The sequence below is a fragment of the Arvicola amphibius genome, chromosome 2 (assembly GCF_903992535.2).
Source record: "Arvicola amphibius chromosome 2, mArvAmp1.2, whole genome shotgun sequence".
NCBI lineage: Eukaryota > Metazoa > Chordata > Mammalia > Rodentia > Cricetidae > Arvicola > Arvicola amphibius.
In genome coordinates this window covers 18,739,256-18,764,047 of record NC_052048.2, presented here as the reverse complement: position 1 = coordinate 18,764,047, position 24,792 = coordinate 18,739,256, and the positions used below count along the sequence as shown (strand labels likewise).

General features: G+C 40.2%; 1 protein-coding gene across 1 annotated transcript in view; it reads right to left on the bottom strand.

Annotated features, from left to right (window-relative positions):
• Positions 1 to 1,447: 1,447 nt before the first annotated feature.
• The window catches only part of LOC119807097 (killer cell lectin-like receptor 2), a 37,338-nt gene continuing 13,993 nt past the window's right edge, over positions 1,448 to 24,792 (bottom strand). The window contains exons 6-7 of the mRNA XM_038319245.1: positions 2,822 to 2,977; positions 1,448 to 1,526 (exon numbers count right to left, since the gene is read on the bottom strand). Of these exons, the coding sequence (XP_038175173.1) occupies positions 1,448 to 1,526; positions 2,822 to 2,977 (235 nt within the window). The remainder of the gene's footprint in view (positions 1,527 to 2,821; positions 2,978 to 24,792) is intronic.

Genomic DNA, 24,792 nt, shown 5'->3' with positions numbered 1-24,792 from the left:
ACAGAAACTGTATTATTAGCAATACTGTTTGGCCAATAGCATAAGCATATTTCTGACTTACTCTTACATCTTAAATTAATTCATTTCTATTAGTTTATATTTTACTGTGAGGCTCATGGCCTACCTATAAGGTTCCAGCTGGCAGCTCACGTCTTTCCTCTCTGGTGGCTACATGGCATCTCACTGACTCTGCCTTCTTCTTCCCAGCATTCAGTTTATTTTCCTTACATAGCTCTACTTTACCCTATCACAGGCCAATACAACTTTATTCATTAACCAATAAAAGCAACACATATACAGAAGGACTTCCCACATAAGTTTGCAAAGATGAGAGGTAAAGGGAACTCCCCAACATTGTAGAGAATGTAAGACAATACAAGCTATTTGAAAAATGCTGGAAGTTACTTGTGAAATAAAATTGCACTTAACATGAGAATTTTGATATCAGAGTTCTAGACTTTTTACTAAGAAATAAAATAAATGTTCCTTCACACAATGACTTACATGCAAATTTACATGACAACTTTATTAATAATTGTTAAATCTTAGAAGGATACCATATGTTCACATGTGAAGGAAGAAATATGGTTATTTGTATAAAATAAAGTGATGTAGGTGTGTCTTCTATCTATCTGATGATTTATTGGTTAATTAATAAAGAAACTGCCTTGGCCCATTTGATAGGCTGGCCCTTAGGTGGGTGGAGTAGACAGAACAGAATGCTGGGAGTGAGGCAGATGCCTCAGGCAATCGCCATGCTTCTCCTCTCTGAGACAGTTGCCATGAAGCCAGCCACCAGGTCAGACATGCTAAATCTTTCCTGGTAAGACACCACCATGTGGTGCTACACAGATTATTGGAAATGGGTTAATCAAGATGTGAGAATTAGACAATAAGAGGCTGAAACTAATGGGCCAGGCAGTGTTTAAATGAATACAATTTGTGTGTTGTTATTTTGGGGCATAAACTAGCCAGTGGCTGGGAGCCGGGTGGGATGAAAAGCAGGCCACAGCTCGTCACTACAATAAAGGTGCTTTATAACAAAAAAAACTTGAACCACTGATCTGTGAAAATGACATCAGTTAGCTAAGATGATGATGATTGATATATATTATATATAATAATAATGACAACAATCAATTGAGCCAAATACAAATCTTACATAGTATATGACACTCAGGACTATGTCCACACTAATTGACAGTACAAAAGAGCATATTTTTGCTTATTTGTTGACAAGTTGGGGGTGGCAAGAAGCAGAAAAGAACTTTGGGAGATACAAACTAGCACTGTTATGGTTTGATGGTTCTCTTAGGGTTTCTATTGCTGTGATAAAACAATATGACCAAGACAACTCAAGGAGAAAGAGGATTATTTTTGCTTACATTTCTACATCAAAATCCATCACTGAAGGAAGTCAGGACAGGCACTAAAACCTGGCAGAAGCCTACAAGTCAGAGCTGATGCAGAGGCCATTGAGCAGTGCATCTTTCTGAGAGCTCCTCATGGCTGGTTCAGACTGCTTTCTTAGAGAACACAGGATCATATACCCACAGGTAGTCATATCCACAATGGGCTGAGCTCTCACACATCAATAACTAATGTTCTGTAGATTGCTATAGACAGAACTTATGCAAGCACTTTGTCAATTGAGGTTCCTAATTCTCAGATGACTTGAGTTTGTGTCAAGTGGACATTAAACTGTTTTTCACAGTGGTGCTAAGAGAGGTTACATATTTGCTAAAGTTCATATTCCTTATGACTTACAGTGGGGACATTATATTACACACACACACACACTGCAATACCAGTATTTTATGTTTGTAATATCAAACAAAAAGTTCATGAGTTAATAATCACTTCAGAACTAAATGACATTACAAGTGAATGCACTGCATGGTCCTGACCATGAAAAAATATCAACAGTGACATAATCCTGAAGACTGACAAATATGAACATAGATTATAGATTAGGACATATAACTTTATCAATACTACATTTTATTGCTTCAGAATGATGTTTTAAAAAATTTATTTGTCATTAGAAAATATTTAAGGATAGCTTAGTATTATTATCACCATCATAATTATTAACCTTCATGAGACAGAACCTCACTCTATAGCCCACAATAGCCAAAAAGTTCACTATGTATCTTACTCTTCAAACTCTTGTACCTGTAAGAGTATAAGTCTAAGACATAACATCCAGGAGGCCTCAATGAATATTATCATAATTATAGGGTTTCAACTTATCATCCAGTAGATCAGAGAGAGAACATTTGGACTATGGAAAGTTATATGGGTTCATTAAACTAGTTTGAAACTATTCATCAAGAAAGTCTGAAATTATATTTTACAGAAAATAAATGCTTTTTAAAGATAAGTTCTTTTACCTGCAAAAAAAAAAAATCAAACAGTAACCAACTAACCAGCAAACAAAGAGAAGCACACAACTGCATCTTATTTCTTAATTGTGATGTCAAAGCCTTGGATATTGAAATGATTTAACATAGAGATAATAATATATGTGTGCCATTTATCAGGGTTTTATATTTGGTTCCATGTGTCATTCAGTAAACAAACAGAATGATTCCTCAGGGCCTGGGAGCAAAGAGCATCCATTCTCCTGACACAAGCTGTTCTTTTTACCAGAAAGGAAGATGGCTTCTGCTTTGTTAAGTCAAATTTCAGAAGAACATCTTCCATTTCCAGCTCCTCACTATTTACACAGCCAATTGAGACCTATGAAAGAACATTCAAGTGCTAACTAGTCTGAAATCATCAGAGGAAATAAACACAGACAGCAACATTTCATTTTTACCTTTCATCTGGACTGCACACTGAATCAGGAAACTTTACCACTTGTTTTTCACATATACAGAAAAGGCGTTTATCACAATCATATTCCTGTATACCTGCCAAACTGAGAAATGCACAGTCTCCTGTGGCAGATCTTAATTCCATTACTGTCAAATCACTATAAAACAAAAAATATAATGGGCAGTTATTTAAAACTGAAGCTTACAGTTTTGCAGACCAAGATTATTAAAACAAAGTATATTAACCAAAATATACAGAATATGGAATGAAAAATAAGAGTATCACTAAGGGTTTTTCATGTTCTCTAAAGTCATAAAAAATAGTCTTGGGCCAGTGACATGACTCAGTGCATTGAGGTCACTGTCACCAAATCTGGCAACCTGAGTTAAAACCTCAGATGCCACACAGGAGAAAGAAAGAAGTGACTCCTTCAACTGCATTCTAATTACACCTATTCTGTGTGACATTTAGACATACATGTGCATACATTAACATAAAAATAAATAAATAGAAAAAATAAAACATTTAAATAGTCTCTTGATCACAACTCAAATCTTCATCAATTCCATACTGCTGTTTCATTCACAAGTAAAATACAGTTAACACTAGGGGATAATTTTATTTTATTTTTTATTTCTTTTTCACTTTATATACCAACAATAGTTCCCCCTCCCATTCCTGCTTCCCCCACCTCCTCTCACCCTACCTCCATCCACTTTTCCAGAAAGAGTAAGGCCTTCCATAGGGAGTCATCAAAGCCTGGCACAAGTTGAGGTAGGACCAAATCCCTCCATCCCTGCATCAAGCCTAAGCAAGATATCCCACCATAGTGAATGGGCTCCAAAAAGCCAGTTCATGCATCAGGGAAAGATCATGATCTTGGAGATATTTTTAAACAATGTTTCCCTATGATACTTTTTTTGCAATAAACATAGATAAAAAAGAAGAAATAAATGTGTGGCACACAGGGCAAGGTATCAGTGGCCATATCAGAGGATCATCAAATCATCAAATGGCAATTGAAGGTCAAGGTGTCAGCCCACCAGCAGGCAACTCCCTGATGGGTCAATCTCAGCTAGGCAAGACCCCAAAGCCACAGAATGTCTTTTGCTTCTGGTGTACCTTTTTATATTTGCTGCTGATATCTTTCTCTGGTATCTGGCATGGTGTGAATGAATGTGGGAAGACCCCCACTGCTTGTAATGTGGTGTTTATCTCATGGAAACATTCCACTCTATTAGGCAATTTTATCTCTGGATTGTCATGGGAATGATTCCTCCCTAAATTGTACTGTTGAATTGATGATAATAATAATGTTAGTTTAAAGAGAGTTTTGATGAACAATAATAAATACAAGAAACTGCTACACCGCCAGAATACATGAGTATTCTATTGAGGAACTCTATATACTGTGGCTTAGGTTAGTGATTAAGAAAAACATATGAGTAAAAGATGTGTCAACTCTCAGGAGTTCCATCTTGACTGGTGAGTGAGTGCGACCCTGGGGCAACCTGCCCTGGAAGAGAGCACAGACCCACTCCCCCAGCTCCTGCTGCACGCTTGTCTTTGTTTCTCATGTCGCTGCCGCTCCCAAGCCTTCCCTAGTGTATTCAGGTGTCCTGCTCCCTTATTAAGGCCATCCACCCAAAGGGGTCAGACTCTGGCCTCCAGGCAGGTCGGAGGATTCCTGCAAGGGAGTGCAGGCTTCTTCAGACTGTGCCGCAAGGAATAGCTCCTGCTCTGGAACTGAGGAGATCCAACCAGATTCAGTCACAGCAAAGATTGGTCTAAGACACCAAGCACCTCCCGACTCCATTTGAAGGAAGAGATGGGCAGGCGCCAATGCAAGAACTCCTCCAACAACATGAAAGGCAACATGACATCACCAGAATCCAGACATCCTGAAACAGCAAGAATTGAACACCCTACTCCAGAAGATATAGAAGAAACCGACCTTAAACAGTACTTTATGAAAATAATAGAGGAGTTTAAACAGGAGGTAAAAAACTGCTGTAAAGAAATGGAGATGACAAACAAAAAGGTAGACGAAATAAATAAATCTCTCAAAGATACCCAAGAAAAACAAGAAAAAGCAATCAAACAGGTAAGGGAAAGAGTACAAGACCTGATAAATGAAATGGAGGTAATGAAGAAAACACAATCTGAGGGAAGACTGTAAATGGAAACTCTGAGTAAAAGAACAGAAACTTCAGAGACAAGTATTTCCAACCTAATACAAGAGATGGAAGAAAGAATCTCGGACTCTGAAGATACTATAGAGGAAATAAATTCACAGAATAAAGAACAAACCAAATCTAAAAAATTCTTAACACAAAACATCCAGGAAATCTGGGATACCATGAAAAGACCAAACCTAAGAATAATTGGGGTAGAAGAAGGAGAAGAATTACAACTCAAAGGCCCAGAAAACATATTAAACAAAATTATAGAACAAAACTTCCACAACCTAAAGAAGGATGTTCCTATGAAGGTACAAGAAGCCTACAGAACACCAAATAGACTGGATCAAAAGAAAGCACTCCCACGCCATATAATAATCAAAACACAAAACATACAGAATAAAGAACAGATATTAAGAGCTGCAAAGGAAAAAGGTCAAGTACCATATAAAGGGAAACCTATCAGAATTACACCTGATTTCTCAATGTAAACCATGAAAGCCAGAAGAGATTAGATAGATGTGCTACAGACACTAAGGGAGCATGGATGCAAGCCTAGACTACTATACCCAGCAAAGCTAGCATTCACCATCGATGGAGAAAACAAGATATTCCAGAACAAAAACAAATTTAAACAATACGTAGCCACAAATCCAGACTTGCAGAAAGTAATAGAAGGAAAATCACAAACCAATGCCCACAATAACTCAGGCATCTAGCGACCCTTCACCAGCACAACTAGAAGAAGGGAAACACACAAACTCTAGTACAAAAAAAATGACCGGAGTTAACAACTACTGGTAATTAATATCACTTAATATCAACGGACACAATTCACCTATAAAAAGGCACAGGCTGAGATTGGATACGAAAACAGGATCCAACATTCTGGTGTTTACAAGAAACACACCTCAACCACAAAGACAGACATCTACTCAGAGTAAAGGGTTGGGAAAAGGTTTATCAAGCAAATGGACCTAAGAACAAGCCGGTGTGGCCATACTAATTTCTAACAAAGTGGACTTCAAACTAAAATCAATCAGAAGAGATGGAAAGGGACACTTTATACTCATAAGAGGAAAAATCCTTCAAAATGAAGTCTCAATCCTGAATATCTATGCCCCTAATATAAAAAACTCCCACTTATGTAAAAGAAACAGTTCTAGAACTCAAGGCAGCCATCAAACCACACACACTAATAGTTGGAGACTTCAACACTCCTCTCTCACCAATGGACAGGTCAATCAGACAGAAACCTAACAGCGAATTGAAAGACTTAATGGAGGTAATGAACCAAATGGACTTAACAGACATCTATAGAACATTCCACCCAAACAGGAAAGAATATACCTTCTTCTCTGCGGCTCATGGAACCTTTTCGAAAATTGACAATATACTTGGTAACAAAGCAAACTTCCACAGTTACAAAAAATTATTAGTAACCACCTGTGTCTTATCGGATCATCATGGATTAAAATTAGAATTCAACAACAGTGCTACCCCCAGAAAGCCCACAAACTCATGGAAACTGAACAGTCAACTACTGACACCTGGGTCAAGGAAGAAATAAAGAAAGAAATTAAAGTCTTCCTTTAATTTAATGAAAACAAAGACACAACATACTCAAACCTATGTGACACAATGAAAGCAGTGCTAAGAGGAAAGTTCATAGCACTAAGTGCCCACTTAAAGAAAACGGAGAAAGCACTCATTGGTGACTTAACAGCACACCTGAAAGCTCTGGAATAAAAGAAACAGACTCACCTAGGAGAAGTAGAAGACTGGAAATAATCAAACTGAGGGCAGAAATCAACAAAATAGAAACACAGAAAACAATCCAAAGAATCAATGAAACAAGAAGCTGGTTCTTGGAGAAAATCAACAAGATTGACAAACCCTTAGCCAAACTAATCAAATGGCAGAGGGAGAACACGCAAATTAATAAGATCAGAAATGAAAAGGGGGACATAACCACAGACACAGAGGAAATTCAGAAAATCATTAGATCTTACTACAAAAGCCTGTATGCCACAAAATTGGAAAATGTAAAAGAAATGGACACGTTTTTAGATAAATACCATATACCAAAGTGAAACCAGGACCAGGTAAATGCTCTAAATAGTCCTGTTAGTCGCGAAGAATTAGAAACTGTTATCAGAAACCTCCCTACCAAAAAGAGCCCAGGACCAGATGGTTTCAATGTAGAATTCTACGAGAACTTCCAAGAAGACCTAATACCTATACTCCTTAAGATATTTCATAATATAGATACACAAGAGTCACTGCCAAATTCCTTCTATGAAACTACAGTTACCCTGATAGCTAAACCACACAAAGACTCAACCAAGAAAGAGAATTACAGGCCAATCTCACTCATGAACATTGACGCAAAAATTCTCAATAAAATACTGGCAAACCGAATTCAAGAACACATTAGAAAAATTATCTACTATGATCAAGTAGGCTTCTTCGCAGAGATGCAGGGCTGGTTCAACATACAAAAATCTATCAATGTAATCCATTATATAAATAAACTGAAGGAAAAAAACCATATGGTCATCTCATTAGATGCTGAAAAAGCATTTGACAAAATTCAACATCCCTTTATGATAAAGGTCTTGGAGAGATTAGGAATACAAGGGTCATTCCTAAATATAATAAAGGCTATTTACAGCAAGCCGACAGCTAACATCAAATTAAACAGAGAGAAACTCAAGGCCATCCCACTAAATTCAGGAACACGACAAGGCTGTCCACTCCCTCCTTATCTCTTCAATATAGTGCTTGAAGTTCTAGCAATAGCAATAATACAACATAAGGGAATCAAGGGGATTCGATTTGGAAAGGAAGAAGTTAAACTTTTGTTATTTTCAGATGATATGATAGTGTATATAAGCGACCCCAAAAAATCCACCAAAGAACTCCTACAGCTGATAAACTCCTTCAGTAACGTGGCAGGCTACAAGATCAACTCCAAAAAATCAGTCACCCTCCTATACACAAAGGATAAGAAAGCAGAGAAAGAAATCAGAGAAGTATCCCCCTTCACAATAGCCACAAATAGCATAAGATATCTGGGAGTAACTCTAACCAAGGAAGTGAAGGATTTATTTGACAAGAACTTTAAGTCTTTGAAGAAAGAAATTGAAGAGGAAACCAGAAAATGGAAGGATCTCCCTTGCTCGTGGATTGGGAGGATCAACATAGTAAAAATGGCAATTCTACCAAAAGCAATCTATAGATTCAATGCAATCCCCATCAAGGTCCCATCAAAATTCTTCACAGATATTGAGAGGACAATAATCAACTTTATATGGAAAAACAAGAAACCCAGGATAGCCAAAACAATCTTATACAATAAAGGTACTTCTGGAGGCATTACCATCCCTGACTTCAAACTCTATTACAAAGCTACAGTAATGAAAACAGCTTGGTATTAGCATAAAAACAGAGAAGTCGACCAATGGAATTAAATAGAAGACCCGGATCTTAAACCACAAACCTATGAGCACCTGATTTTTGATAAAGGAGCCAAAAGTACATAATGGAAGAAAGAGGGCATCTTCAACAAATGGTGCTGGCATAACTGGATGTCAACCTGTAGAAGAATGAAAGTAGATCCATATCTATCACCATGCACAAAAACTCAAGTCTAAATGGATTAAAGAGACAAAATCCCACAGCTCAGCCTGTTTGGGCTCTGGGGACCTGGAATTGAGTGCACCCAGGCCGGTGGGAGGTCCCTTCCTTCATTTGACTGCCCGGAGCAAGGTAGGCCTTTGTCTGAGAGCTGCTTGGCCTGCAAGGGGACCTGACAGTCTGCAGGAGGATCCATCGTTCTCTGGGGTGAGTGAGGAGTGAGTGCCCGAACCGCGGCAGCTGCCCGGAGAGGGACCACCGACTCTCTCCAACTCCCCCTGCCACCAGCACACTTCCTGCTCTTCCTGCAGGGGTTATTCTCCCTGGATACTGCCTCTCTCTTCCTGTCCCTTCCCAGCTTGCACCCAGAATCCTCCCCCCCTCCCCCTGCCTCATCCTCCCGTCTTTGGGGCCACAAAATCCCACAGCTCAGCCTGTTTGGGCTCTGGGGACCTGGAATTGAGTGCACCCAGGCCGGAGGGAGGTCCCCTCCTTCATTTGACTGCCCGGAGCAAGGAGGATCCATCGTTCTTTGGGCAAGAGATGGGCAGGCGCCAATGCAGGAGCTCCTCCAACAACATGAAAGGCAACATGACATCACCACAAGCCAGACATCCCGAAACAACAAGAATTGAACACCCTACCCCAGAAGATATAGAAGAAACCGACATTAAACAGTACTTTATGAAAATAATAGAGGACCTTAAACAGGAGGTAAAAAACTGCCATAAAGAAATGGAGATGACAAACAAAAAGGTAGACGAAATAAATAAATCTCTCAAAGATACCCAAGAAAAACAAGAAAAACAAGAAAAAGCAATCAAACAGGTAAGGGAAACAGTACAAGACCTGATAAATGAAATGGAGGTATTGAAGAAAACACAATCTGAGGGACGACTGTAAATGGAAACTCTGAGTAAACGAACAGAAACTTCAGAGACAAGTATTTCCAACCGAATACAAGAGATGGAAGAAAGAATCTCGGACTCTGAAGATACTATAGAGGAAATAAACTCACAGATTAAAGAACTAAACAAATCTAACAAATTCTTAACACAAAACATTCAGGAAATCTGGGACACCATGAAAAGACCAAATCTAAGAATAATTGGGGTAGAAGAAGGAGAAGAATTACAACTCAAAGGCCCAGAAAACATATTCAACAAAATTATAGAAGAAAACTTCCCCAACCTAAAGAAGGATGTTCCTATGAAGGTACAAGAAGCCTACAGAACACCAAATAGACTGGATCAAAAGAAAGCATCCCCACGCCATATAATAATCAAAACACAAAACATACAGAATAAAGAACAGATATTAAGAGCTGCAAAGGAAAAAGGTCAAGTAACATATAAAGGGAAACCTATCAGAATTACACCTGATTTCTCAATGGAAACCATGAAAGCCAGAAGAGCTTGGATAGATGTGCTACAGACACTTAGGGAACATGGATGCAAGCATAGACTATTATACCCAGCAAAGCTTGCATTCACCATTGATGGAGAAAACAAGATATTCCAGGACAAAAACAGATTTAAACAATACGCACCCACAAATCCAGCCTTGCAGAAAGTAATAGAAGGAAAATCACAAACCAAGGAGTCCAACAACGCCGACAATAACTCAAGCATCTAGCGACCCTTCACCAGCACAACTAGAAGAAGGGAAACACACAAACTCTACTACTAAAAATGACTGAAGTTAACAACCACTGGTCATTAATATCACTTAATATCAATGGACTCAGTTCACCTATAAAAAGGCACAGGCTAAGAGACTGGATACGAAAACAGAATCCAACATTTTGCTGTTTACAAGAAACACACCTCAACCACAAAGACAGGCACCTACTCAGAGTAAAGGGTTGGGAAAAGGTTTATCAAGCAAATGGCCCTAAGAAACAAGCGGGTGTGGCCATACTAATTTCCAACAAAGTTGACTTCAAACTAAAATCAATCAGAAGAGATGGAAAGGGACACTTTATACTCATAACAGGAAAAATCCTTCAGAATGAAGTCTCAATCCTGAATATCTATGCCCCTAATATAAAAGCTCCCACTTATGTAAAAGAAACACTTCTAGAACTCAAGGCAGCCATCAAACCACACACACTAATAGTTGGAGACTTCAACACTCCTCTCTCACCAATGGACAGGTCAATCAGACAGAAACCTAACAGAGAATTGAAAGACTTAATGGAGGTAATGAGCCAAATGGACTTAACAGACATCTATAGAACATTCCACCCAAATAGGAAAGAATATACCTTCTTCTCTGCGGCTCATGGAACCTTTTCGAAAATTGACCATATACTTGGTAACAAAGCAAACTTCCACAGTTACAAAAAAATATTAGTAACCACCTGTGCCTTATCGGATCACCATGGATTAAAATTAGAATTCAACAACAATGCTACCCCCAGAAGGCCCACAAACTCATGGAAACTGAACAGTCAACTACTGACCCACACCTGGGTCAAGGAAGAAATAAAGAAAGAAATTAAAGTCTTTCTTGAATTTAATGAAAACAAAGACACAACATACTCAAACCTATGGGACACAATGAAAGCAGTGCTAAGAGGAAAGTTCATAGCACTAAGTGCCCACTTAAAGAAAACGGAGAAAGCACTCATTGGTGACTTAACAGCACACCTGAAAGCTCTGGAAAAAAAAGAAGCAGACTCACCTAGGAGAAGTAGAAGACTGGAAATAATCAAACTGAGGGCAGAAATCAACAAAATAGAAACACAGAAAACAATCCAAAGAATCAATGAAACAAGAAGCTGGTTCTTGGAGAAAATCAACAAGATTGACAAACCCTTAGCCAAACTAATCAAACGGCAGAGGGAGAACACGCAAATTAACAAGATCAGAAATGAAAAGGGGGACATAACCACAGACACAGAGGAAATTCAGAAAATCATTAGATCTTACTACAAAAGCCTGTATGCCACAAAATTGGAAAATGTAAAAGAAATGGACAGTTTTTTAGATAAATACCATATACCAAAGTTAAACCAGGACCAGGTAAATGCTCTAAATCGTCCTGTTAGTCGCGAAGAATTAGAAACTGTTATCAGAAACCTCCCTACCAAAAAGAGCCCAGGACCAGATGGTTTCAATGCGGAATTCTACCAGAACTTCCAAGAAGACCTAATACCTATACTCCTTAAGGTATTTCATAATATAGAAACACAAGAGTCACTGCCAAATTCCTTCTATGAAGCTACAGTTACCCTGATACCTAAACCACACAAAGACTCAACCAAGAAAGAGAATTACAGGCCAATCTCACTCATGAACATTGACGCAAAAATTCTCAATAAAATACTGGCAAACCGAATCCAAGAACACATTAGAAAAATTATCCATTACGATCAAGTAGGCTTCATCCCAGAGATGCAGGGCTGGTTCAACATACGAAAATCTATTAATGTAATCCATCATATAAACAAACTGAAGGAAAAAAACCATATGGTCATCTCATTAGATGCTGAAAAAGCATTTGACAAAATTCAGCACCCTTTTATGATAAAGGTCTTGGAGAGATTAGGGATACAAGGGTCATTCCTAAATATAATAAAAGCTATTTACAGCAAGCCGACAGCTAACATCAAATTAAACGGAGAGAAACTCAAGGCTATCCCACTAAATTCAGGAACACGACAAGGCTGTCCACTCTCTCCTTATCTCTTCAATATAGTGCTTGAAGTTCTAGCAATAGCAATAAGACAACATAAGGGAATCAAGGGGATTCAATTTGGAAAGGAAGAAGTTAAACTTTCATTATTTGCAGATGATATGATAGTATACATAAGCGACCCCAAAAACTCCACCAAAGAACTCCTACAGCTGATAAACTCCTTCAGTAACGTGGCAGGATACAAGATCAACTCCAAAAAATCAGTCGCCCTCCTATACACAAAGGATAAGGAAGCAGAGAGGGAAATCAGAGAAGTATCACCTTTCACAATAGCCACAAATAGCATAAGATATCTGGGAGTATCGCTAACCAAGGAAGTGAAGGATTTATTTGACAAGAACTTTAAGTCTTTGAAGAAAGAAATTGAAGAGGATACCAGAAAATGGAAGGATCTCCCCTGCTCGTGGATTGGGAGGATCAACATAGTAAAAATGGCAATTCTACCAAAAGCAATCTATAGATTCAATGCAATCCCAATCAAGGTCCCATTAAAATTCTTCACAGAGATTGAGAGGACAATAATCAACTTTATATGGAAAAACAAGAAACCCAGGATAGCCAAAAAAATCTTATACAATAAAGGTACTTCTGGAGGCATTACCATCCCTGACTTCAAACTCTATTACAAAGCTACAGTATTGAAAACGGCTTGGTATTGGCATAATAACAGAGAAGTTGACCAATGGAATCGTATAGAAGACCCGGATCTTAAACCACAAACCTATGAACACCTGATTTTTGATAAAGGAGCCAAAAGTACACAATGGAAGAAAGAGGGCATCTTCAACAAATGGTGCTGGCATAACTGGATGTCAACCTGTAGAAGAATGAAAGTAGATCCATATCTATCACCATGCACAAAACTCAAGTCCAAATGGATTAAAGACCTCAATATTAATTTGAACACATTGAGCTTGATAGAGGAGAAAGTGGGAAGTACTCTACAACAAATGGGCACAGGGAACCGTTTCCTATGCATAACCCCAGCTGCACAGACTTTAAGGGCAACATTGAATAAATGGGACCTCCTGAAGTTGAGCAGCTTCTGTAAAGCAAAGGACATTGTCACTAAGACACAAAGGCAGCCTACTGACTGGGAAAAGATCTTCACCAACCCTGCAACTGACAAAGGTCTGATCTCTAAAATATATAAGGAACTCAAGAGACTAGACGGTAAAATGCCAATTAACCCAATTAAAAAATGGGGCGCTGAACTGAACAGAGAATTCTCAACAGAAGAAGTTCGAATGGCCAAAAGACACTTAAGGTCATGCTCAACCTCCCTAGCTATCAGGGAAATGCAAATCAAAACAACTTTGAGATATCATCTTACACCTGTCAGATTGGCTAAAATCCAAAACACCAATAATAACCTTTGCTGGAGAGGTTGTGGGGTAAGGGGCACACTCATCCATTGCTGGTGGGAATGCAAACTTGTGCAACCACTTTGGAAAGCAGTGTGGCGGTTTCTCAGGAAATTCGGGATCAACCTACCCCAGGACCCAGCAATTCCACTATTGGGAATCTACCCAAGAGATGCCCAATCATACAACAAAAGCATATGCTCATCTATGTTCATAGCAGCATTATTTGTAATAGCCAGATCCTGGAAACAACCTAGATGCCCTTCAGTGGAAGAATGGATGAAGAAACTGTGGAATATATACATGCTAGAATACTACTCAGCGGTAAAAAACAATGACATCTTGAATTTTGCAGGCAAATGGATGGAAATAGAAAACACTATTCTGAGTGAGGTAACCCAGACCCATAAAGATGAACATGGGATGTACTCACTCATATTCGGTTTCTAGCCATGATTAAAGGACATTGAGCCTATAAGTTTGGGATCCTTGAGAAGATAATAAGAAGAATCTCCACCTGACGATAGATGAAGAAAATGACAGAGCCCCACCTTGGAGCACCGGACTGAGCTCCCAAGGTCCTGATGAGGAGCAGAAGGAGAGAGAACATGAGAAAGAAAGTCAGGACCGTGAGGGAACCTCCAGCTGGCGACAGATGGGGAAGATGACTGAGCCCCACATTGGAGCACTGGACTGAGCTCCCAAGGTCCCGATGAGGAGCAGAAGGAGCGAGAACATGAGGGAGAAAGTCAGGAACGAGAGGGGTGCGTTCACTCATGGAAACGGTGGGACAGAACTAACGGGAGATCACCAACTCCAGTTGGAATGGGACTGATGGATCATGCGACCAAACCCGTCTCTCTGAGTGTGGCCAACAGCGGGGGCTGACTGAGAAGCAAAGGACAATGGCTCTGGGCTCTGATTGTTCTTCATGGACGGGCTCTGTGGGAGCCTTCTCAGCTTGGTCGATCACCTTCCTGGACGTGGGGGGAGGTGGGAGGACCTTGGTCTTAGCATAGAGTGGGGAACCCTGATGGCTCCTTGGCCTTGAGAGGGAGGGAGGGGAGGTATGGGTGGAGGGGAGGGGAGGGAAGGGGGAGAAGGAGGGGAGAGAAGGGGGAGAAGGAGGGGAGGGAGGGGGGAGGAGGAGGGAAGGAGATGGAAATTTTTAAATATAAAAAAAATAAAAATAAATAAAATAAAATAAAAAAGATGTAAAATATAAAAAAAAAATAAATAAATAAATAAATGGATTAAAGACCGCAATATTAATCCGACCACACTGAGCTTGATAGAGGAGAAAGTGGAAAGTACTCTACAACAAATGGGCACAGGAGACTGTTTCCTATGCGTAACCCCAGCTGCACAGACATTAAGGGCAACATTGAATAAATGGGACCTCCTGAAGCTGAGCAGCTTCTGTAAAGCAAAGGACACTGTCACTAAGACACAAGGCAGCCTACTGACTGGGAAAAGACCTTCACCAACCCTGCAACTGACAAAGGTCTGATCTCTAAAATATATAAGGAACTCAAGAGACTAGACTTTTAAAAAGCTAATTAACCCAATTAAAAAATGGGGTGCTGAACTGAACAGAGAATCCTCAGAGAATTCTCATTTGAACAGAAGAAGTTCAAATGGCCAAAAGACACTTAAGGTCATGCTCAACCTACTTAGCTATCAGGGAAATACAAATCAAAACAACTTTGAGATACCATCTTACACATGTCAGATTGGCTAAAATCCAAAACACCAATGATAACCATTGCTGGAGAGGTTGTGGGGTAAGGGGTACGCTTATCCATTGCTGGTGGGAATGCACACTTGTGCAACCACTTTGGAAAGCAGTGTGGTGGTTTCTCAGGAAATTCGGGATCAACCTACCCCAGGACCCAGCAATTCCACTCTTGGGAATCTACCCAAGAGATGCCCAATCATACTACAAAAGCATTTGCTCAACTATGTTCATAGCAGCATTATTTGTAATAGCTAGATCCTGGAAACAACCTAGATGCCCTTCAGTGGAAGAATGGATGAAGAAACTGTGGAATATATACATGTTAGAATACTACTCAGCGGTAAAAAAAACAATGACATTTTGAATTTTGCATGCAAATGGATGGAAATAGAAAACACTATTCTGAGTGAGGTAACCCAGACCCAAAAAGATGAACATGGGATGTACTCACTCATATTCGGTTTCTAACCATAATTAAAAGACATCGAGCCTATAATTCGGGATCCTTGAGAAGATAATAAGAAGGTGAACCCAAGAAAAAAAATAGTAATCCTCCTGGATATTGGAAGTAGACACGAACGCCGGGCAAAAATTGGGAACTTGAGGGTGGGGCGAGACGGGGCCAAGGGAAGACGGGGAGAGAAAAGCGTGAAGGGGAGAATGGGGGGAGCTCGGAGGAATGGGATGCTTGGGATACAGGAGGGGTGGATATGGGAGCAGGGAAGCATATATCTTAATTAAGGGAGCCATCTGAGGGTTGTCAAGAGACTTGACTCTAGAAGGGTTCCCGGGTTTCCAGGGAGATGTCCCCAGCTAGGTCCTTGGGCAGCTGAGGAGAGGGAGCCGGAAAAGGCCAGATCCTATAGCCATAATGATGAATTTCTTGCATATCACCATAGAACCGCCACCTGGCGATGGATGAAGAAAATGACTGAGCCCCACATTGGAGCACCGCACTGAGCTCCCAAGGCCCTGATGAGGAGCAGAAGGAGAGAGAACCTGAGAAAGAAAGTCAGGACCGTGAGGGGTGCGTTCACCCATGGAGACGGTGGGACAGAACTAACAGGAGATCACCAACTCCAGTTGGAATGGGACTGATGGAACATGGGACCAAACCGGACTCTCTGAATGTGGCCGACGGTGGAGGCTGACTTAGAAGCCAAGAACAAAGGCGCTGGGCTTTGATTCTTCTGCATGGATGGGCTCTGTGGGAGCCTTGACAGCTTGGTTGATCACTTTCCTGGACCTGGGGGGAGTTGGGAGGACCTTGGTCTTAACATAGAGTAGGGAACCTTGATGGCTCCTTCGCCTGGAGAAGGAGGGAGGAGGGTATGGGTGGAGGAGAGGGGAGGGAAGGGGGAAGAGAAGGGGAGGAGATGGAAATTTTTAAATATAAAAAAATAAACCAGAGAAACCGGCACACTGCTTTCCAAAGTGGTTGCACAAGTTTGCATTCCCACCAGCAATGGATGAGTGTACCCCTTACCCCACAACCTCTCCAGCAAAGGTTATTATTGGTGTTTTGGATTTTAGCCAATCTGACAGGTGTAAGATGATATCTCAAAGTTGTTTTGATTTGCATTTCCCTGATAGCTAGGGAGGTTGAGCATGACCTTAAGTGTCTTTTGGCCATTCGAACTTCTTCTGTTGAGAATTCTCTGTTCAGTTCAGCGCCCCATTTTTTAATTGGGTTAATTGGCATTTTACCGTCTAGTCTCTTGAGTTCCTTATATATTTTAGAGATCAGACCTTTGTCAGTTGCAGGGTTGGTGAAGATCTTTTCCCAGTCAGTAGGCTGCCTTTGTGTCTTAGTGACAATGTCCTTTGCTTTACAGAAGCTGCTCAACTTCAGGAGGTCCCATTTATTCAATGTTGCCCTTAAGGTCTGTGCAGCTGGGGTTATGCGTAGGAAACGGTTCCCTGTGCCCATTTATTGTAGAGTACTTCCCACTTTCTCCTCTATCAAGCGGATCAACCTACCCCAGGACCCAGCAATTCCACTATTGGGAATCTACCCAAGAGATGCCCAATCATACAACAAAAGCATATGCTCATCTATGTTCATAGCAGCATTATTTGTAATAGCCAGATCCTGGAAACAACCTAGATGCCCTTCAGTGGAAGAATGGATGAAGAAACTGTGGAATATATACATGCTAGAATACTACTCAGTGGTAAAAAACAATGACATCTTGAATTTTGCAGGCAAATGGATGGAAATAGAAAACACTATTCTGAGTGAGGTAACCCAGACCCAAAAAGATGAACATGGGATGTACTCACTCATAATCGGTTACTAGCCATAATTAAAGAACATCGAGCCTATAAATTTGGGGTCCTTGAGAAGATAATAAGAAGGTGAACTCCCAAAAAAAGATATAGTAATCCTCCTGGATATTGGAAGTAGACACGATCGCCAGGCAAAATTGGGAACTTGAGGGTTGGGCAAGACTGGGCCAAGGGAAGATGGGAAGAGAAAAGTGTGAAGGGGAGAACGGGGGGAGCTCGGAGGAATGGGGTGCTTGGGATATAGGAAGGGTGGATATGGGAGCAGGGAAGCATATATCTTAATTTAAGGAGCTACCTGAGGGTTGTCAAGAGACTTGGCCCTAGAGGGGTTTCCAGGGAGACGCCCCCAGTTAGTTCCTTGGGCAGCTGAGGAGAGGGAGCCTGAAAAGGCCAGTTCCTATAGCCATACTGATGAATTTCTTGCATATCACCATAGAACCTCCACCTGACGATAGATGAAGAAAATGACAGAGCCCCACATTGGAGCACCGGACTGAACTCCCAAGGTCCTGATGAGGAGCAGAAGGAGAGAGAACATGAGAAAGAAAGTCAGGACCGTGAGGGAACCTCCAGCTGGCGACAGATGGGGAAGATGACTGAGCCCCACATTGGAGCACTGGACTGAGCTCCCAAGGTCCTGATGAGGAGCAGAAGGAGCGAGAACATGAGGGAGAAAGTCAGGAACGAGAGGGGTGCGTTCACTCATGGAGACGGTGGGACAGAACTAATGGGAGATCACCAACTCCAGTTGGAATGGGACTGATGGATCATGCGACCAAACCCGTCTCTCTGAATGTGGCCAACAGCGGGGGCTGACTGAGAAGCAAAGGACAATGGAGCTGGGCTCTGATTCTTCATGCATGGACGTGCTCTGTGGGAGCCTTCTCAGCTTGGTAGATCACCTTTCTGGACCTGGGGGGAGTTGGGAGGACCTTGGTCTTAGCATAGAGTGGGGAACCCTGATGGCTCCTTGGCCTTGAGAGGGAGGGAGGGGAGGTATGGGTGGAGGGGAGGGGACGGAAGGGGGAGAAGGAGGGGAGGGAAGGGGGAGGAGAAGGGGAGGGAGGGGGGAGGAGGAGGGAAGGAGATGGAAATTTTTAAATATAAAAAAAATAAACCATGAGAAAAAAAATACAAAAAAAAAGATTTTATTATGGTGTCTGATGAAAGAAGGAATATTTATATTTCCATCTCTCTGTGTAGACATTTTATATGCATTAATAAGTATCAGAAGTATTAATTTAAATGAAACTGTCCATGTACGGTGCTTAGGACCACTCCAAGTTTAGAATAGCCATTTGATATATACTAGCTTGTTTTTATTATTACTATTATAGTTATTGGTAATAATTGCATTTTCCATGTGATATCAAAACACCAAATGTTGTTCATATTTTACATACATTTGTGGAAGATTTTACTTGATACTTGCTCCTCCTCTTAGAAGATAAGCATATTCTTTATATTTCATGGTCCGTAATTCATCAGAGACTTTCTGTAATTTTTGTCATGCATCTCCAATAAATGCAAAAATAACTCATTTTAAATGAGCACTATAAAAAAAAATAAACCATAAAAAAGAAAAACATATGAGTCCTAGTTAGCCCAGCTAGCTTAAATTCTATTAACCTTAATGTTGGGAGAAGTGTTCAACGACTACGCAGTGGATCACAGCTGAAATAAGGCTTTGAAAATAAAGTTAGACTAAGATGTTTTCATCAAATAGCTCTAAGGTGAAAAACCCAAGACAATCTAAAGTTTTAGAAAGAAACATATTTGAATGTGGAACACATAAATATCAGGGAACAAGAACAAAGCAAGCCAATTATTACTAGTTGATGCACTTTTCTTGCTAGGATAGGTTGAGGACCAAAGATAATTATTAATTCCTTATACCAATTTCTGCACTCAATATCTGGATAAGAAACTATTAATGAGTGGATATATACCCTAATGATTAGAAGTAGAGCTTACTGACAATTTTTCATATATGAAAGTTTATGTTTGTAATTCCTTTAAGATTCTTTATGAGATTACCTTTCAAGATAAGTAATAAAATTATTGGCTCTTTCTTTGTAGCTGCAAAACTGTAGCCTGCCAATGAAAGACCTGACAGAAAAATACCTTGCTTGCCCACATGGTTAACCTATAACAAGTTTCTTGGGTATGAATGTATGTGAGTTGTTGGAAGTCCTTCTGTATATGTGTTGGTTTTATTGGTTAATGAATAAAGAAACTGCCTTGGGCCTGCACAAAGCAAAATAGAGGTAGGTGGGGAAAGCTAAACTGAATGCTGGGAGAAAGGAGACAGAGTCATAAAGAATCCATGTATCCCTGCCAGAGACAGATGCCAGAAAGAACTTTACCAGGTAAGCCACAGTCATGTAGTGATACACAGATTAATAGAAATGGGTTAAATTAATATGTAAGAGCTAGCCGATAAGTTAGAGCTAATAGGCCAAGCAGTGATTTAATTAACACAGTTTCTGTGTGGCTATTTCAGGTCTGAGTGGAATACATCTCTCTACAACATGTTCTTGGGATACTTTGTTTTTCACTTATAATACGTAAAATGTTTAATCATGTAAGGGAGGTGGAAAACATGTTGTTTCTTATTGTTCATTTTGTATTTGCTGTAATCATTCACTTAAGAAGCAGAATGTAACCACACAGCAATTTTTATATTGCCTGAAAGATTTTTCTGGGCCATATAAACTGTAAGGGAAAGAATAGAGATAGAGTTAAAGAGACTTAAAATGAGCTAGAATGAAAACACCAGGTGAGAATTAATATGGGCTCGACGGGAAACATCAAGAATAAGAGTTAAAATGAGTTAGAAGGATAACATCAGGAATGAGAGAGTTAGAAGAAAAATGTCAAGAATGGGAGAGTTAGAAGGAACTAGAAGGGAAACATCAAAAAATAAGATAGATTTAGAAGAAAAATATCAAGAATAAGAGAAGGAAATAACCAGGAAAATAAAGCATTGAGAATGCAAAAGAAGAATAAAGGAAAGGTGTAAAGGAAACCATCAAGAGAGTGTGTGAGTATCTTTTCCCCTGACTCCTTCAGATAAGACATTTATTATGCACTGATGCTGTGAATTCCTTTTGAGACCTGGGTTGTCTGGAAGCTGGTCCCACAGGTAGCAACAGCAAGATCTCCTATACCTGTGTTTTAAGAAAAAAGGTGAGGTTGGGAATACAATTACAGATGAAGGTTTGTGAGTGATGTTTTGGTTGTTTTCCTCTTTCCTCCCCTTCCTCAGAGCTAATAAGTCTTGAACTGAAACAGTGACTGTCTGACTTCTCTGTATTCAACACAATTGCAGTCTCTGTGGAATGGTACATTAATACCATAACTATCTTACTGTAAAAAGTAATTTAAATTTTTGAATAAAAATAAATCATTAAGAAAGGTGATGCCTGTCTAGAGCCACCATTTTGAGGGCTGAATTAGGAGGATTACAAATCAGAGAAGAATGTGCTGTGGAGCAAGCCCCTGAACAAATATAAACTAATAATTAAAACAGTATTCAGTATATTTATGAACAGGAATGAAGCAGATTCCTATGGTGACTGAGGCATCAACAGAGCTGACACTCCCAAGGAATCAGCAGAGCATGGCATCCAGTTTAATCCTAATAGTCGGGACAAAGTGAATAGTGAATCTATGGAAAGTGATCATTCAAATAATAAATAATGAATGCAGACAGATGCAGTGGTACACAGCTGTACTGTCAGCATTTGGGAGGCAGAGACAGGTGTTGTAATTTTAAAAATAAAGTCATGCAAGAGAGAACTATGCCATGCAACAGAGCTCGGGTGGAGAGAGTTTTAATTGGGAGAAAGTGAATGAAAAAAGAGATGAGGCCAGTGTCTGGTAACAGCAATAGCAAAAGAGAAGAGAGAAGAGGGAGAGAGGCAGAAGGATAGACAGAGGCAGAGAGAGAAAGAGAAAGAAATAGGAGTTGGGCAGGGCCTTTTTAAATAGGAACATAGCGAATGTGTTTATTGGCTACAGCTGGGGACTTATACCCCAAGGTCAGGCCAGTACAGATACTTGAATACTAACATCAGGAAGATCAGGAATTCAAGGCTGGCTTGGGCAACACAGTGAGTTTGAACCAGACTAGACTAATGAAAATCTGTCAAAGAAGATGAGAAAGAAAATGAAATCTATAGAACTCCATGGGTCGGGGATACCAAAGTAATGAATCTTCAATAAAAGATCACCTTTCCGAACCCAAAGAAAAACATATATTTATCCTCCAGGATATTGGAAGTAGACAAGATCGCTGGGCAAAAGTTGGGAACACGGGGGTGGGGAGGGGTTGCGGAGAAGGGGAGATGGGGAGAGAGAAGGGAGAAGGGGAGGATTGGGGAGTGCTTGGGGGAATAAGATGGTTGAAATGGAGGAAGGGTCGATATGGGAGCAGGGAAGAAGATATCTTAACTAAAGAGCCATTTTAGGGTTGGCAAGAGACGTGGCTCAAGAGGGGTCCCCAGGTGTCCAAGGGGATTTCCCCAGCTAGGTCCTTGAGCAGCAGAGGAGAGGGTGCCTGAACTGGCCTTCTCCCATAACCACACTGATGAATATCTTGCATATCACCACAGAACCTTCATCTGGTGATGGAAGGAGACAGAGATAGATCCACATTGGAGCACTGGACTGAACTCCCAAGGCCCAGATGAAGAGCAGAAGGAGGGAGAACATGAGCAAGGAAGTCAGGACCGCGAGAGGTGCGTCCACCCACGGAGATGGGGGACTGATCTAATGGGAGCTCACCAAGGCCAGCTAGACTAGGACTGAACGAGCATGTAATCAAACCGGACTCTCTGAATGTGGCTGACAATGAGGGCAGACTGAGAAGCCAATGATAATAACACCGGGTTTTGATTCTACTGCATGTACTGGCTTTTTGGGACCCTAGTCTGTTTGGATGCACACCTTCCTAGACCTGGATGGAGGTGGGGAGGGCCTTGGACTTCCCACAGGGCAGGGCACCCTGACTTCTTTTAGGACTTGAGAGGGAGGGGGAAGGGTGAGTGGGAGGGGGCTGGGGGATGGGAGGAGGTGGAAATTTTTAATAAATAATAAAAAAAGATCGCCTTTCTTGAGGCCTGGATTTCAGTCAGGTAGAAAAAGTATTTAGATTTATCATAGGAGCAGAAAAGGGATATAAATGAAACTACATTACCCAGGATTGAGATATAATTACAGGTACAATAGATAAAGCATGTGTGTTGAACATGAGCAAAGAGCAAAAGACCCAGTAGAGAGTAACTATTCACAAGATATACAAGCAGCTCATATTCTGCATTATAAGCTCCATGGTGATGCCTACCTAGACTTTTAAACAAGAAATACAAGTTAAGCTCATAGTTGTTTACTAAGTTCATTAGAAGCTGTCATTGTAAGCAGTTGTACAATCATTTCACACTAGAGATAGTGCTTGTGGAAATTCTAGCTATCTGACCACCAGGCTCAAACCTCATATCTGACCCTTGTAATCACACCATCATCAAGGAGCACTTCTGCAGCAAAGTCATTGTCAACAAAGATCTCTTAACCTGGATGTAGACATCCTTGCCACATCTGGAACCTCACTCCAAATGTAACCACCTGCCCATCACTAACTATACCATGCTGTAGGCTACAAACAAATTCATTAATGCTGTGACCATTCATGGTGGAAAACAGCATCATTCCTAGTGCTTGGGAGGTAGATGCATAAAGAGCAGAGCTAGCTTATTGAAATAATCCTTCTTTTAGAAAACTAAAATTAGTAACAATAATGTTAATCTGTATCATTTCAACATATTAATACATATTATAATGCCTTCTGCTCTCTGGCCACCTCTGTGACAACCTGCTTGAGAATGTCCTCAGAGGAGAGAGAGGAAGTTATTTTCCTGCAGATTTGGAATGTAGCTGTCCACATTGGTGGAGCCACATTTAGAGTAGAAGTGAGCCAGATCTGCCATGTTCTCAGCCACTGAATGAAAGGTTCCTGAGAAAGTTTCCACTGTTGGTGCTTCATAGAGTTTCTGCTGCTGGAGAAGAAGAAATCCAGTAAATACTACAAAGAAAATGATATAATGAGCAAAAGCAGTAGAAACGCTACATTAAACCCACAGAACTTCAGATGCTAGGTTTGCCATCTAACACATTTAAAATAAGAATGATTATCTTTCAAGAGAAAAATACAGGAACAGTTATATCTACCTTTAATCTGAGCACTTTCACGATAGAGACATGAGAATCAGGAGTTCAAACCTAGCCTGGCTGAGATAAATTCCTATTCCAAAACAACAACAACAACAACAACAACAAAAACCAATAAAAAAATTAAAGTGAGTTTTAAAGACAAACAGAATTTGTAGGGAGAAATTTCAGTATCTAGTATTTCTAAACTCATCAATAAGCAGGAGGAGTGATAAATATATAATATGAAAGTGGAAGGGTATTTTGAGGATTGAAAGATGAGTACTGCAGGGTAAGAAACCAGAAAGGATAAAGAGTTGATTCTCCAAAAGACTCATGAAAAGACCTTAGGAAAACCCACTAGATAGCAAGCACACAGTTGACCAACACAAAATAGACTTTGTGTTTTCTTCGTGGTTTGGAGTTAGTTTCTTACTTGTTTTTTTTTTTTTTTTTTTTTTTAGTATTTTTCTCTTATTAGGTATTTTGTTTGATTTTTCACTTTTTTTGATTTGTGGACAGTGAATGTTCAAGGAACATGAAGTTAACATGGGTAGAAAGGTGGGGAAGACATGGGAGGATTTAACAGTAGGAAACCTGATCAAAATATATTCTATGGAAAAATATAACTAAAAATTCAAATCATCAATTAAAAAAAGAGTTAGAACCACATAAAGAATGAGTTATTAAATGAAAATCAAAGTGCAAGACAGGGGATATCCCCAAAGGAATTACTGGTCAGAGAGACCATAGGGGTCCAAATCAGCACAGGCTACTGTCACTGCCCTTACCACGTTGTTACCTCCCATAACTACATGGTAAGACCCTATTGCTGAAGACACCATACACTTGA